The following is a 12,771-nucleotide window of genomic DNA, read 5'->3' as shown; positions in this document are numbered from 1 at the left end:
CTGAAGTCTTTACTTGGAGACAAAATCTGACAAGTGCTCAGTGTTCGTCCCATTATCCTTACCCAGGACAACTCTCATTGGTTCCAAATGTGAATTTTGCCTGAAACAGGGTTCCAGGTTTTGGCCCTATCACCACCAAATGCTTGTTCCTAACATTGATATAATCCGTATAATTATAAAAGCCAAAGGGCCTTGACATTTTATTTTATTTAGCAAGCGTGGGCTACATATCTGTATAATTGGAAGAACACCAGTAGGGGAGGGGATTGCTCAGTGCTCCAGTAAGAGCCAGTGTCTACACTGCAGTTAAACATCTGTGGCTGGCTCATGTCAGCTGACTTGGCCATGCCAGTCTTTGGGGCTGTAAAATGGCAGTATTGATGTTCAGGCTGCAGCCCATAGGGTCTCAGAGCCCAGGCTTCACCCAGAGCCCAAATGTCTACAGCACAATTTTATAGCCCTGCAAGCCCAGTTCACCCGACATGGTTCAGCCACAGGTGTTTACTTGCAGTGTAGACATATCATTAGTGCTATTTTATTGCTGCTACTTAAGCAAATTAGAACTGATTATTCCCTAAGCAAATGAAATAGAATTAGTTTACAGTAGCTTGACATCTGCATTAATCTTCACATGGAACTGATAAATAGCTAGTGAAAAAACATGCCTTGGTTCCAAATACTGATGAAATAGGAAAGCTTAAGGTTATCTTTGATGGGTATTATGTTCTGTTGGGGAAATGCTTTATTAGGGCATCTATTCTGCTGTTACTATTAAGTAAGGAGCTCTGCATTTCTACTGTAAACCCACGTCTAATGGCATGCTGTAACTCAGCCATAGGTGCCGACGTCCCCTCTCCCACCCACCCCTGGCCTCACCTTTGCCCTGCCTCTTCTTGCCCCTGCACCACCCTTGCCCCGCCCCCATTCCACCTCTTTCCCCTAAGTCCCCTGCCCGCCCCATCTCTTCTTTGCCTCCTCCCCTGAGCATGCTGCATCCCCACTCCTCCCCCTCCCTTCTAGAAAGTCCTAGCACTGCCAAACAGCTGTTAGGCAGCGGGGGGAGGGGAAGGGCGGGAAGCGCTGGGAGGGAGAGCAGCGGGGACGTGGTGCATTTGTAGGAGGAGAAGGAGGTGACGAGGAGGGAGCTTGGCTGACGGTGGGTGTGAAGCATCCACTAATTTTTCTCCGTGGGTGCTCCAGCTGCGGGGCACCCACAGAGTCGGCGCCTATGAAGTCAGCCAAAAAATATCAGTATAGGTTGCAATTGGTCTCAGTACTCCACATACTCTTTAAGTAGAGAAGGAGGGTAAAACACTGTCAGTAATCTCACCCCTTAGAATGTCTTTGACAGTTCTTTAATGTCGGAACAACTGGGCCAAATGCTGCTCAGATACACCTGTGCAAATGTAGAGGAACATCAATAACTTCAGTGACGCGATTGCAGATTTTCACTGGCCTAACTGAGATCAGAATCTGGTCCAGGGAGCTTTAAATATATCTTCCAATATGTGTCTTTGCCCAAAGATTTTTATTATATTTCTAGCTGTGTATTACGTGACTACAGAAGTGCTTGTTGTGAGTACCATCTCAGCAGGTATAGTGTGGTAATGCTGAAAGAATGTTTTAAAAATATACAGACAGCATAATATAAGGCAATTCATACCCTGGGTGCAGAAAGGCTAGTTCTGTCAGAAAAGCACCTTTGCACAGCCTTGTCTTGCCTTACTGTTCTGTTTTCTTTAAAGGATCCAAGTTTTTATTTAAAGTGCTTTAACTGGATATCCCATTTAAAGCTTTAACAGTTTGTTTACAGTTCACTTCTGCCTGGGGCAGCTGAAGGCACGTTACAGGATAAGTGAGAATTCTTCTGCCAAGAGAAGGATGTGCTGGTAGGATTACTGATGCAAAAAATGAACCAAGGAGAATGACAGGACTAGAATTGTATGGGAACTCACGATAGTGTATATATTCTGTTTTTTTTCCATTATTCTAATTTAAAGAGGGAAAAAAAACGTCAGTGAAAGAATAAAACTACTACTACAGAAATATTGGTAACAGAAGACTGAAAGAATTCTTAGCCATATGCAGACTTAAAGGCTGATCCAAAGCCCATTAGACTTCAATGGGCTTTGGCTCATGCCCTAAAGCTTCTAATTATGGCCCCAATCCTTTAGTCTTTGTGCAGCAAAACTCCTATTGATGTCAACAGTTTTGCCTATGTAAGGCACTGTTAAGTGAGTTCCAAAACAGGGAAGATAATGAGGGCTCTCTAAAAAGTGTATTTTAGTGTCTGGTTCTGACCTGTTTCCTTTATGTCCCTAGCTTTCTGCTCACCCCCGGTCCCTTTCTTTTAATCTTTTGATGTGAATGTTAGGCTCTGCTTTCTGCACTCATGTTGAAATTCTCTTGCAGCTGAGCCCTATTGACACACTTGCTATCTGGTGGCATGGAAAGAGCCGTTCATTGTGCTTCTCAGGCTTCAAGTTGCTTTTCCCTCTTTACAAAGTGGCTTCTTGGACTTCTGTCTTACATCCGGAAATATGCTCTGCCTGGGTTGTGAGACCTAGCGATCTGTGCCAAGAGTGGAAGTAGAGTTGCTCGAGTTCAGATGACTTTAACATATGCCTCCAGAAGTGAGCTGCAAGGCTGGCAGAGCAAAGGCATTGTGCTTTGTTAGGGGCTTGTTCTAACATTTTTAAAACATTATCTGAATAACAAACCACAAGAGTGAAAACCTTAATAGAAATCACACGGGTACTTTGGTCCAAATTCTGTGGTCCTTATTCAAACAAAACTCATACTGACTTAAATTGGACTAAAGAATTTGACTCTTCACTTGTGCTTTGTGTGTATGTGTGAGAAATTAATGAAGTCTAAATTTCTAGTACAGGTAGAAAACATATTAGAAGTCAAACTCTACCATCATGTCTATAGAGCAAAGCTCATATAAGTCACTTTAAACTGAAGCATGTTGTGGATCCATTGAATTCTCCTATACCCCTCATAATATTTTGTGCCTGATCCAACTCTTCTTCCTCATTGTAGCATGGGAGACAACAGACACCAAAAGTAGGGCTTGGTAATGTTTCATTGGATTCTTCCATCTTGACGCACCCTTAAATGAAGGCCAGTGTGGTGAAAATGTTATTTAATGCCTTTAAGTGGAATAACAGACATGTAGCAGCCTGCTGAGATATAGAGATGGCAGGATACATGATTTTTTAACACATACATCTGTTAATGCAAAGAGTCCACTGTAAATACCTTACATTCAAGAATAGTTTATGAAATTGGGACACTCTCTGCATGATTCTAGTTCCATTTTTTAAAAATTGTCAGCTTGTGACAGATGGAATGTTGCTGCCATATGTTTTCAGCTATTTAAAGGAAGACTGAACCTACTTTAGTAGACCAGCACATTGAAACTTCAGAAGCTCATAAGGAAAAGGGACACATACTTCTGTCATTTAAAACATCAGACTTCTGGAATGACAAAACGGGAAAGTTTTCTTTCAACTGTTTACTAGAGACCAAATTTGACCCTGTAGTAAAATCAGTGGTGTTACACCAAAGATTAATTTGACTCTTTTGTGAGAGAATCCAGATATGTGGGGGGTAAAAATTTCACAAGCACCTAAGTCACTTAGGTGCCTAACCCCCATTGAAAGTCAATGTAACTTAGGCTAGTAAATGACTTAGGTGCTTTTGAAAATTGTACACTGGAAGCTGTTTACCTAAAACATATGAGGAAGTTGCAGCATTTTGTGGCATGTCAGATGCACGTCTGTGAAGTGAAAAGTATGTCACACCTGCTTTTTGGCTGTGGTACGTAATCTAGACGGAGTCACACCAGAAGGTGTATGACAAGATGAGGTTGGGTCAAACTAGGTGTATAACATGTCTCTCTTCACAGCTACATGCAGAGCCTAATGATTTCATGCCTGACCTAGGACTCCTGGGTGTGGGACTTTACTGGAAGTCAGTGGGAGTTTTGCATGCAAAAAGACTGTAGGATCAGACCCAGCGTTTGGAATCTAAAAATAAATGGGCAAAGGCAAAAAATAAATTAAAAAAGAAAAATCCAGATATAAAGAAAACAACGCTAATATGATGTGCGCCAGCCTTCACCCGGATCATACTGCTTATATGTTGTATCCCTTTCCCTCCACTGGTCATATTTTCTCTCTCCTTTGGATTGTAAGCCCCTTTTGGGCAAGGAGTATGTCTGCCTATGTGTTTGTACAGCACCCTGCACAGCAAGGTTTTTATTGGGATATTTGTTAAATGTTATCTAGAATAACACATTTATGTAATCTTTCAAATTATATACTGGTTCCATGGCTTTCCGCATCAAATCTAAATGTGTCTCAGATAACATTGTTCCCAGTTAGGATAATATTCTGTATAAATTCAGGTTAGAAACTAACTAAGGAGCCTATTATGTGTTCAGTAGGCCAAAACAAGTACCTTAAACAGCACATGCTTTAAGCTAGAGTCCTAGAATTAGGGCAGATAATGACCATGTAATTGAGCAATGTGGATCTTGAAATGTACAAGATGCTGCATGTTGCAGGCAAAGGAGGATTCGTGTTTGTTTCTGCTGATTTGGTCACACTTTTAGATCTTCAGGCAATCAGGAGATCCACCAACTTGTTGTCAACAACAGGACAATTCCCCTCTTAGCAAACAATTTCGAATCAAGTAATTATGTTTAGAACACATGGAAATTTGTATGGCTAGCACTGCCTCATAATGCAGTTATGTGTTTAGATGGTAAATTGCCCTAGCAAAAGTGTTAGTTTAAACAACAAAAATAGATCAGAAGAAAAATGTGTGTATGTTAGTAAATTCCAGGAGCTGAAATTCCTACACTTCTTGTGGCTCACGGCAATGAAAAACATTTCACCCCGATAGTGAGTAAACAAACACACTGTGCGCAGCCCTCACAGTGGATATGCTTATCTCACTGTAACACTGTATTGAATAGTTTCCAATTCCTGTAAATAATCCAAAAACTGAAATGTCTTAAATTATAATTAACTTGTTATTTCTGTTGAAAGCCAGTTCTCCCCCTCCTCCTTTTTGTTAAAGTGGATCTACGACTGGGTATGTGCTAGTCACTACACATAGGTAAAAATGGCTAAGAAGGTTGAACTATGTGTTAGCTGCTGTCATGATCATCAAATCTGGTTGAGGGGTGCAGAGGCAGGTAGAATCTATCTTTATAGAATAAAAATCCAGCAGGAATTTACAGGCACCTGTAGTTTTTAATCTGTCAGAACTGTTTTTAACCTGCAAAGAACTTCCGTAGTTAGGCCTTTACTCGAAAGGCAAGAGAAGGGAACTCTCTGAAGATCCTCTGTACAAGAGTAAGGATAGCCTTCGAAGTCTCAGGAGATTTGAGTTCCATTCCCTGCTCTACCTGTTTGATAATAAATCATTTAATCTCTTTCTCTTCCTCAGTTACCCATCTGTAAAACAGAATAATGTTTCCTTTGTATATCTTATCTAATTGGATGTTAAATTCTTCAGGGCAGAGGACAGTCTCCTAGTATGTTTGTATAGTGTGTAGCACCCTGGGGTCTGATCTGAGTTGGAGCCTGGAGGTGCTACCATGATACAAAAAAATAAATAATATTCTACCAGACCCTAACTTCTCTCCTTGTTTTTAAAATTTAGCATCTGAGCAATGCCTGGGAATCAGCATCCTGTGGGAAGATAGAGGATCAGATGATCCTTACCGAGCAGGCACGCAAATACATGAATGCATTTTCAGCCCGGACTCTGGTCACGTAAAGGGTCTACAGACAAGCATTATGGTTTTCAAAACACTTCAAGTTGACCTGGAATTCACCATTCCTCTACATGAAAACTTTTCATGAATGGGAGAAGAACATATTTTTGTTGTGGTACAACAGTTGGGAGCAGCACAAAGTGCATTTAGTCACTGAGCATATTCTTGTTGGATTTCACCCAACTTAAAAGGATTTTTTTTAAATAAATGACACTTGCCTAAATTATTAGGTATTGAATTTTAATCAATTAATTATTATCTTAATGCAGACTTTTAAAAATTAAGTGATTTTTTTGTATTTTTTCAGATCAAGCAGACATAATACACCAGTATTGTTATTTCAGTGATGAAGTGTGTGGAGTTTTTATAAAGAGCAGGTACTCAGACAGTTTTATTCTAAATCACTGAACAAAATGCATTGGTATAAAATACTGCAATAAAAAAGCATTACTACAAACGCTAGTCTATACAAAGGGGGAAAACTGATCAAGATTGTGAATGCTCAAAAATCCATACCGTTTGAAGTACTATTTGATTTTTTATGGTTCTAGACCACTTATACATTGTGTGTTTCTGTTTTTTGGGGATTTTTATTAGCTTGCTTTAAAAATTATTACTGTATGAAACATAGATTTATGAGAACAAATTATATTTTTATTCAGTAATTTAATTTTGTAAAGGCCAAATGGATACTGTGTTTTGCTGCTATGGACTTTAGCATGTAGACGTGCTGCTAGTGTAAAAGGGGCAGTAGAGCTTTATATGGAAAGAAAACAAACTTTGGTGTTAGCTAATTGACTATGCACTAGCATTTCAGACCTTCTTATTTTATTTTTTTATATATTTACTTCCCCCCCCCCATCCCTGCCCCCTTTTTATAAGCAATACTTTTGAACACTGTTCCTGGGAGATTTCTTTTTTATTTTTTGTATGGTTGTGTTTTGTTTCTCACTGGTTTGTAAGAGCATGCATTGCACCTTCATATGTTTGGGAGAACGCTGTCTTGTTCATGTCATCTGTTTCGTTCCATGTTTAGCCTAATTGTTCCTTAACTTGGGTTTCACATACTGAATCAAGTTCTTAGAAATGTATGGTTCTTTATACTGCCATACCAAACCTCTACCGATATGGCAAGGACACTGATTTTTTTTGTTTTTAATAAGACTCTGACTTCGCTGCCTTAATAGCATTTGGTGCAGCTTCCTCTGCACTTAATTTTTGATATGACCATGTACTTACTGCCTTGTAGATAAATAAAGTGTGTTTCTTTTTTTTACTTAAATTCGCTTAGTCTCTGAAACTTGCTCATATTAAACATTATTGTCAGAAATAATATTGTCACCATCAAGTCAACGGGACTTTTTCCATTGAGGCCAATGGGACAATTAGATGAGTAAGCGTTGGCCGGCTGGGCTCTGCCTCAGTCCAGTATACAGTAGTAGTATATTCTTAGTAGCATTCTAAGAGTGTGACTTTGTTCCAGGGTGACCAGATAGCAAGTGTGAAAAATTGGGGTGGGGGTGGGGGATAATAGGAGCCTATATAGGAAAAAACCCCAAATATCAGGACTGTCCCTATAAAATCGGGACATCTGGTCACCTTACTTTGTTCAGACCTAAAGGGCCTTATCCTGCTGCACAGTCAACACTCTCGACTCTTACTGACCTTTATGGGAGTCAAGGGTGCTCAGTGTAGAGCAGATTCAGGCCCAAAAGCTACAGCCACATCAAAAAAGATTAATCTTGGCAACTGAGGGGCTAGCAGCAGCTTCTATGCAAAACTGGTACTCTTCTGGGATATTGACCAGTTTGTGTGTGTCCTTCCGTTTGAGATTGGCATACCAGATGCAATAAAAGCAGTATATGCTGGGTGCGTATACTGCAGCAGGACATCCATGTGTACTTTTTACATGGCTCAACAAACCAGAGATCAAAATCTAACCCAAAACCGCTAGTGAGTTTCATGGATAAGTGATCAGGCCTGTAGGGCCAGATCCAGGAAAGTGCAGAGGAGAATCACCCTCCCTAGATTTAGCTGGAAATGAGGGCACTCTGCCCTTGCTCCATCAGCTTTTCAATAAATGCTATCATACAAGTTACTATTAAACCGATTGTTCATCGTACTTAACACCAGGTGCTAAAATTCAAGTTGATGCAGGCATTCCAGAGATACACTGGTGTAAATGGGAGCAGAATTTGGCTCCATCTGAGAGACAATTTAACATAATTTGAGACCCAACCTACTAAGTCTCTAAGACCCAGGGATAAGCTCCACACCCTGACTTCAACCCCTTTACACTGAGGGGCTGGAGCAATGTAAAGGAGCCCTTAGAGCCCACATCCCCCTGGGGGAGGATTCTCCCAGTATGGGCACTGGGGTAGACAGCCGTAAGGCTGCCATTCAAGGATGCCCCTTGCAAGCCTTGGGACATGCGTGTGCTGCTATGGGAGGGGTATGGCAGGGTGGGCCCCTGACACCAGCGCTGCAGCGGTTGCAGGGAATGCTGCAGCCCATAGGGCAGCCCGGTGAGACTTGTCATAATTTAGACAGGTTCCCCAGGGCAGCCTAAGTTACTTGGAGGGCCCCTCCAGTCCCCAAACAGCCCAGTGTAATAAAAGATCAAAAGATGGCTTGACGTGACCTTAGCTGCCTTCTTTCTGTGCTGTGATTCTAAGCTGTGCTCAGTTTCTCGCCCAGGTCATGCACACCTCCAGAGGCGCAGTCCAGGGAAAGGAGAAGACAAATGTGGCTTTACAGCCCCCTGTGCGGAGCCTGCATTCCTGGGTGCTTTTGGCGCCTGGTGTAGGTAGGAGAAGCCACAGGCCAGTGTAGGGCTGCTTATGTCAGCCTTATGCTGCCCGCACACTGGGGGAATTGCTCATTCTGTGGCTTATTTACTGTCTTTGTAGTCTGATAGAGTGGGGGACAGCACTGACCCTCCGCTGTAGATTCGGGGGCATGAAATGGTATACACAAAATGAGAGAGGGGGCTGCAGGATTTCATGGACTGCTGCTTCGGCAATGCGAAAGTGTTTTGTTTGTGGCATGTTACAGCTTAAGTAAGGGCTTGGCTACACTGGAGAGTTGCAGCGCTGGTGGTGGGTTTACAGCGCTGCAACTTAGTAACTGTCCACACCTGCAAGGCACATCCAGCGCTGCAACTCCCTGGCTGCAGTGCTGGCTGTACACCTGGTCTGCTTTGGGTGTAACGATTGCAGCGCTGGTGATGCAGCGCTGCTCATCAAGTGTGGCCACCAAAAGCGCTGTTATTGGCCTCCAGGGTATTAGGAGGTATCCCAGAATTCCTGCTCACAACAAACCGGAAGAATGACTGAACTTCGAGCTCACCTGAGCTGCTTATCTAAAAAACAAACACAGCTCCTGTTTGCTGGAGCGAGCGGAGGCAGGCAGGGGAATTGCTTTGGAAGGTTCACAGCTGTTTGCTTGAAGAGAGAAGTCACACGGTAGAGGGGGGGGGGAGTCCGTATTGAGCAGCTGCTTATGTGGTCTGAAGGCTATTTAGGAGTGCATAATTTGCATTTAGTGAATAAGAGAGGGGTGGGGAAAGGGCTCGAAACTTTTAAATTGATTGCAGGTTGGTGCTGTGTATGTTCTAGTCCTTAGAACTTGCAAGGCAGGGAGCTGACAGCTCCAAAAATCCACTCTCTCTGTCTCCCCTACACTCCCCCTCACCCTCCTCTTTTGAAAAGCACGTCGCAGCCACTTGAACGCTGGGATAGCTGCCCACAATGCACCACTCCCAACAGCGCTGCAAATGCTGCAAATGTGGCCACACTGCAGCGCTTTCCCTACACAGCTGTACGAAGACAGCTGTAACTCTCAGCACTGTACAACTGTAAGTGTAGCCATACCCTAAGGCATTAAAGTTAAAACAACCCCAGACTTGTGCTAGGTCTCGCATTTCACTGAAAAGCCTGCCCCTGGCCGTGAAGGTCTGCTGTCCTAACTGCAAAGCTCTGGCCGTTTTAGAGAACGCATTACTGTAACCATCTAGCCAGGGTTTAGCTAAATGGAGAATCTGGAGGTTTGTTCTGGAAATACCCAGTATTGGAACATTCTTCTTTTTGCAAAGGAGTAATCGCCCTAACATGGCATGCAAAAATCATTTTAATGGGTGCCTTATTTATGATGACATTTACGTAGGGAAACTCTTCCTTTTTCTTTTCATTCCTTTTATTGAAAATGCAAAGCACCCAGCAGATTAAGCCAAATTTGCATAGAATTCTGCATGCATGTGGATCTTGGAATGAACAAGGGAACAGACTTTGTTTGAATGCTGTGGCCCACATATTTGATTATTTATTTTTTTCCTACCAATTTTCACTGCTTGCTTTGCAAAATAAGGGTTAAATCCTGCTTGCCGTGCTCACCTGAACAGTTCCCTTGGGTCAAATTCTGCTCAAAGGGTAAAACACACCCCTTTACAGAGGCTCAGCGTAAGTCCTATGCATTAGTTAGGCATCATTCAAACCCTCTCTTGAGGATATGAGTGGTCTTTGCAAGAGGTAATTGGCTTTGTGCCAGTTCAGCTTCTGCACATGGGTGAATTTATCTCAGACTGTTGGAAATATGGAGTCACGCCAGCAAAGTCAGCAGTGTATGTGAAAGTAGAATTTGGCCCACTGAGGTTCAATCAAGTTATTCTGCATTTCTAGTTTAACAGCAGAATTTGGCTCAAACATCTATCAACCGTTTTACAGCCCTGCAATTATAGGTTCATAATGTCACCAGTGTGAAGGCTTTTGAATTTTGCAAAGAATTATATATGTATATTATTTAAGCAGGTGGCACTAATTTCAAGGTGTTATTTTGTCTCAGGTAGAGGGAGTTTTTTATTTTAAAAAGAGGCAGAGGAGCAGTGTAACAGTAACAGAAAATACCAGCGCATGAAGCAGTTTTCCAGCTGGCTTTGCAATTTTCTAACTTTCCTCAGTACTTTGTTCCAGAATAGCGCACTTTCTATGCAAGAGGTTCCAGGTTCAAATCCTGGACAAGATTCGACTTTGTGAGAGCTCCCATCCTGGACTGCAGATCTCCAGAACTAAGAAGTATAAAAGTCTGTACAGCTTGAGCTATGGAGCCACTCTCTACTAGCTAGTGGCTGTACCAGATTCACATCTGCAGTGGATTGGACACCGCAGGAGACCCATAACACAAACTGACCACTGGGTGGGTTACATCTCACTACAAAAAGCTGGAAGAAATATATTTCCCAGGTAATCATTATTTTTACCCTCACTCTCTTGGTCCTATGTACTCTCCCTACCTATCCTTTTGTCATTGCTCCTTCACCCTGGCAGGCCAGGCAAGTGGTTACTCTAGAGCAGCTGTGTTCAACCTTTTTTTTTTTATTTGTGGACCCCTACAATTTTTTGAATGAAGATACAAGATTTTCCTCTTTGGAAATCTTAGACACAGTCTGCGGACCTCCAGCGGTCCATGGACCACAGGTTGAAAACCCACTGCTCTGGAGCAAACCACAACCCCACGTTATCAATCATTTAAGCCATTTAAGTTCATCCACCTTTTCTACCTTCCCCTTCTTCCAGATTAAATTCTGTATCTAAATTATTCCCCTATGCAGGGGGCAGAGGAGGAAGGATTTAGTTTATACGGTAAAGAAGAAAGAAAACATGTAAATACTATTAAAAGATTTCAGCTTGGGAAACAATCAATTACCAATTAGGAGTTAAGGAAAGTAAGTATTATGGTTTTTAAACACTGTTCTGCATCCTGCTTGGCTGCTTTTTCATTATTATGAGAGGAGTCAATCAACAGAGCAGACAAGCATTGCCAAGAATGAGTGTGTCTGAGGTATGCTTTTAGCTGAGCAGCCAAGGAGAGGCAGCCTGGCCAAATCTTTCAATCCCCCTATGACTCATGTCCTAATTCAAATTAAATTGGTCATTCCTAACCGACTGGAGTTATTGTTGGCCTCTTTCTTCTGGACTTGACACCGGCATCACAACCTTCTTTTCCTGCCAGAAAGAAACAGCTAGAACTTTTCCTTTGAATGACTGTTGACTTTTAAATGAGTGAAGCTATATCATCCAGAGCCAAATTCTGTCCTCAGAAATGCAGGCACATCAACAGGGCTGGTTATACAATTCAAACGTAGCAATTTATTCAACACATTTGATGCTTTTTATTCATGAATTGTCTGCAATCAAATTAAATTTGTTACAAAGTTGTTACGTATTTAATATGGTTCTATAAATAATTTTTACAAACATACTTGGGTCTAAGAACTTTAAGTGAATTGTTCATAGAAAGCATTTGTCAACTAATCAGAATTCCTTATGGGGGATTGTGATTAGTCACCTAAGTCACATGGTGCTGCTATGTCTGTTCCTTAATTGAATAACTTAACATTTATGAACTACTTTGACTTTTGTCAGAAACAAATTTCATTTCATGGGTAAACAATTGTTTTTTGATTAATCACAAATATGCAATGTTTATGAACATTTGCACTGATTTTTTTTTGTCAAATGAATGTTCACAAACAGTGCCTAATAAAGTTTTTAATTCAGAAAACTGTTCATAAAAAAATTCATACACTATTTGCCCATCTCCCAATTATTTCCAGTGTAGCACATAACTGGAGCATTGCTGATGCCAAATGCTTCAGGAAGCTTGAACGGTGGAACACAGATGTGCATGAATGCATGTATACTCCTCTGTTTGTCATTTTCTTGCGATAATGTTTCACTCATTCACAAATCAACAGACATGGGCACACTCTAAACTTGAGGGGATGGTAAGCCATGGGTTTGCAATACAGTACCTATATTTCCAACAACCACAGGTTTTGATCCTAGAAGCACTACTCCACCTTTTGTAGGTAGAAAAAATATTTACTGTGCAATTCATCATGTAGTTGTGGGGAAGTGGTGGCAGGTCTGTTGGAGGCACCTTAACAATGAGTGTCCTGTTTGCATTGCATGGACATTAGA

The 12,771-nt window shown here is 41.6% G+C and overlaps 1 protein-coding gene across 9 annotated transcripts in view; it reads left to right on the top strand.

Annotated features, from left to right (window-relative positions):
• The window catches only part of MYB (MYB proto-oncogene, transcription factor), a 32,976-nt gene extending 25,908 nt beyond the window's left edge, over positions 1-7,068 (top strand). For all 9 annotated transcript variants that reach the window (XM_050949580.1, XM_050949588.1, XM_050949587.1 and 6 more), the window contains one exon: positions 5,680-7,068. In XM_050949580.1, the coding sequence (XP_050805537.1) occupies positions 5,680-5,796 (117 nt within the window). In that variant the 3' untranslated portion in view covers positions 5,797-7,068. The remainder of the gene's footprint in view (positions 1-5,679) is intronic.
• The last annotated feature ends 5,703 nt before the right edge of the window (positions 7,069-12,771 follow it).

This window comes from Gopherus flavomarginatus, chromosome 4 (genome assembly GCF_025201925.1).
Source record: "Gopherus flavomarginatus isolate rGopFla2 chromosome 4, rGopFla2.mat.asm, whole genome shotgun sequence".
Classification (NCBI taxonomy): Eukaryota; Metazoa; Chordata; order Testudines; family Testudinidae; genus Gopherus; species Gopherus flavomarginatus.
This window is presented reverse-complemented; position numbering and strand designations above follow the sequence as displayed.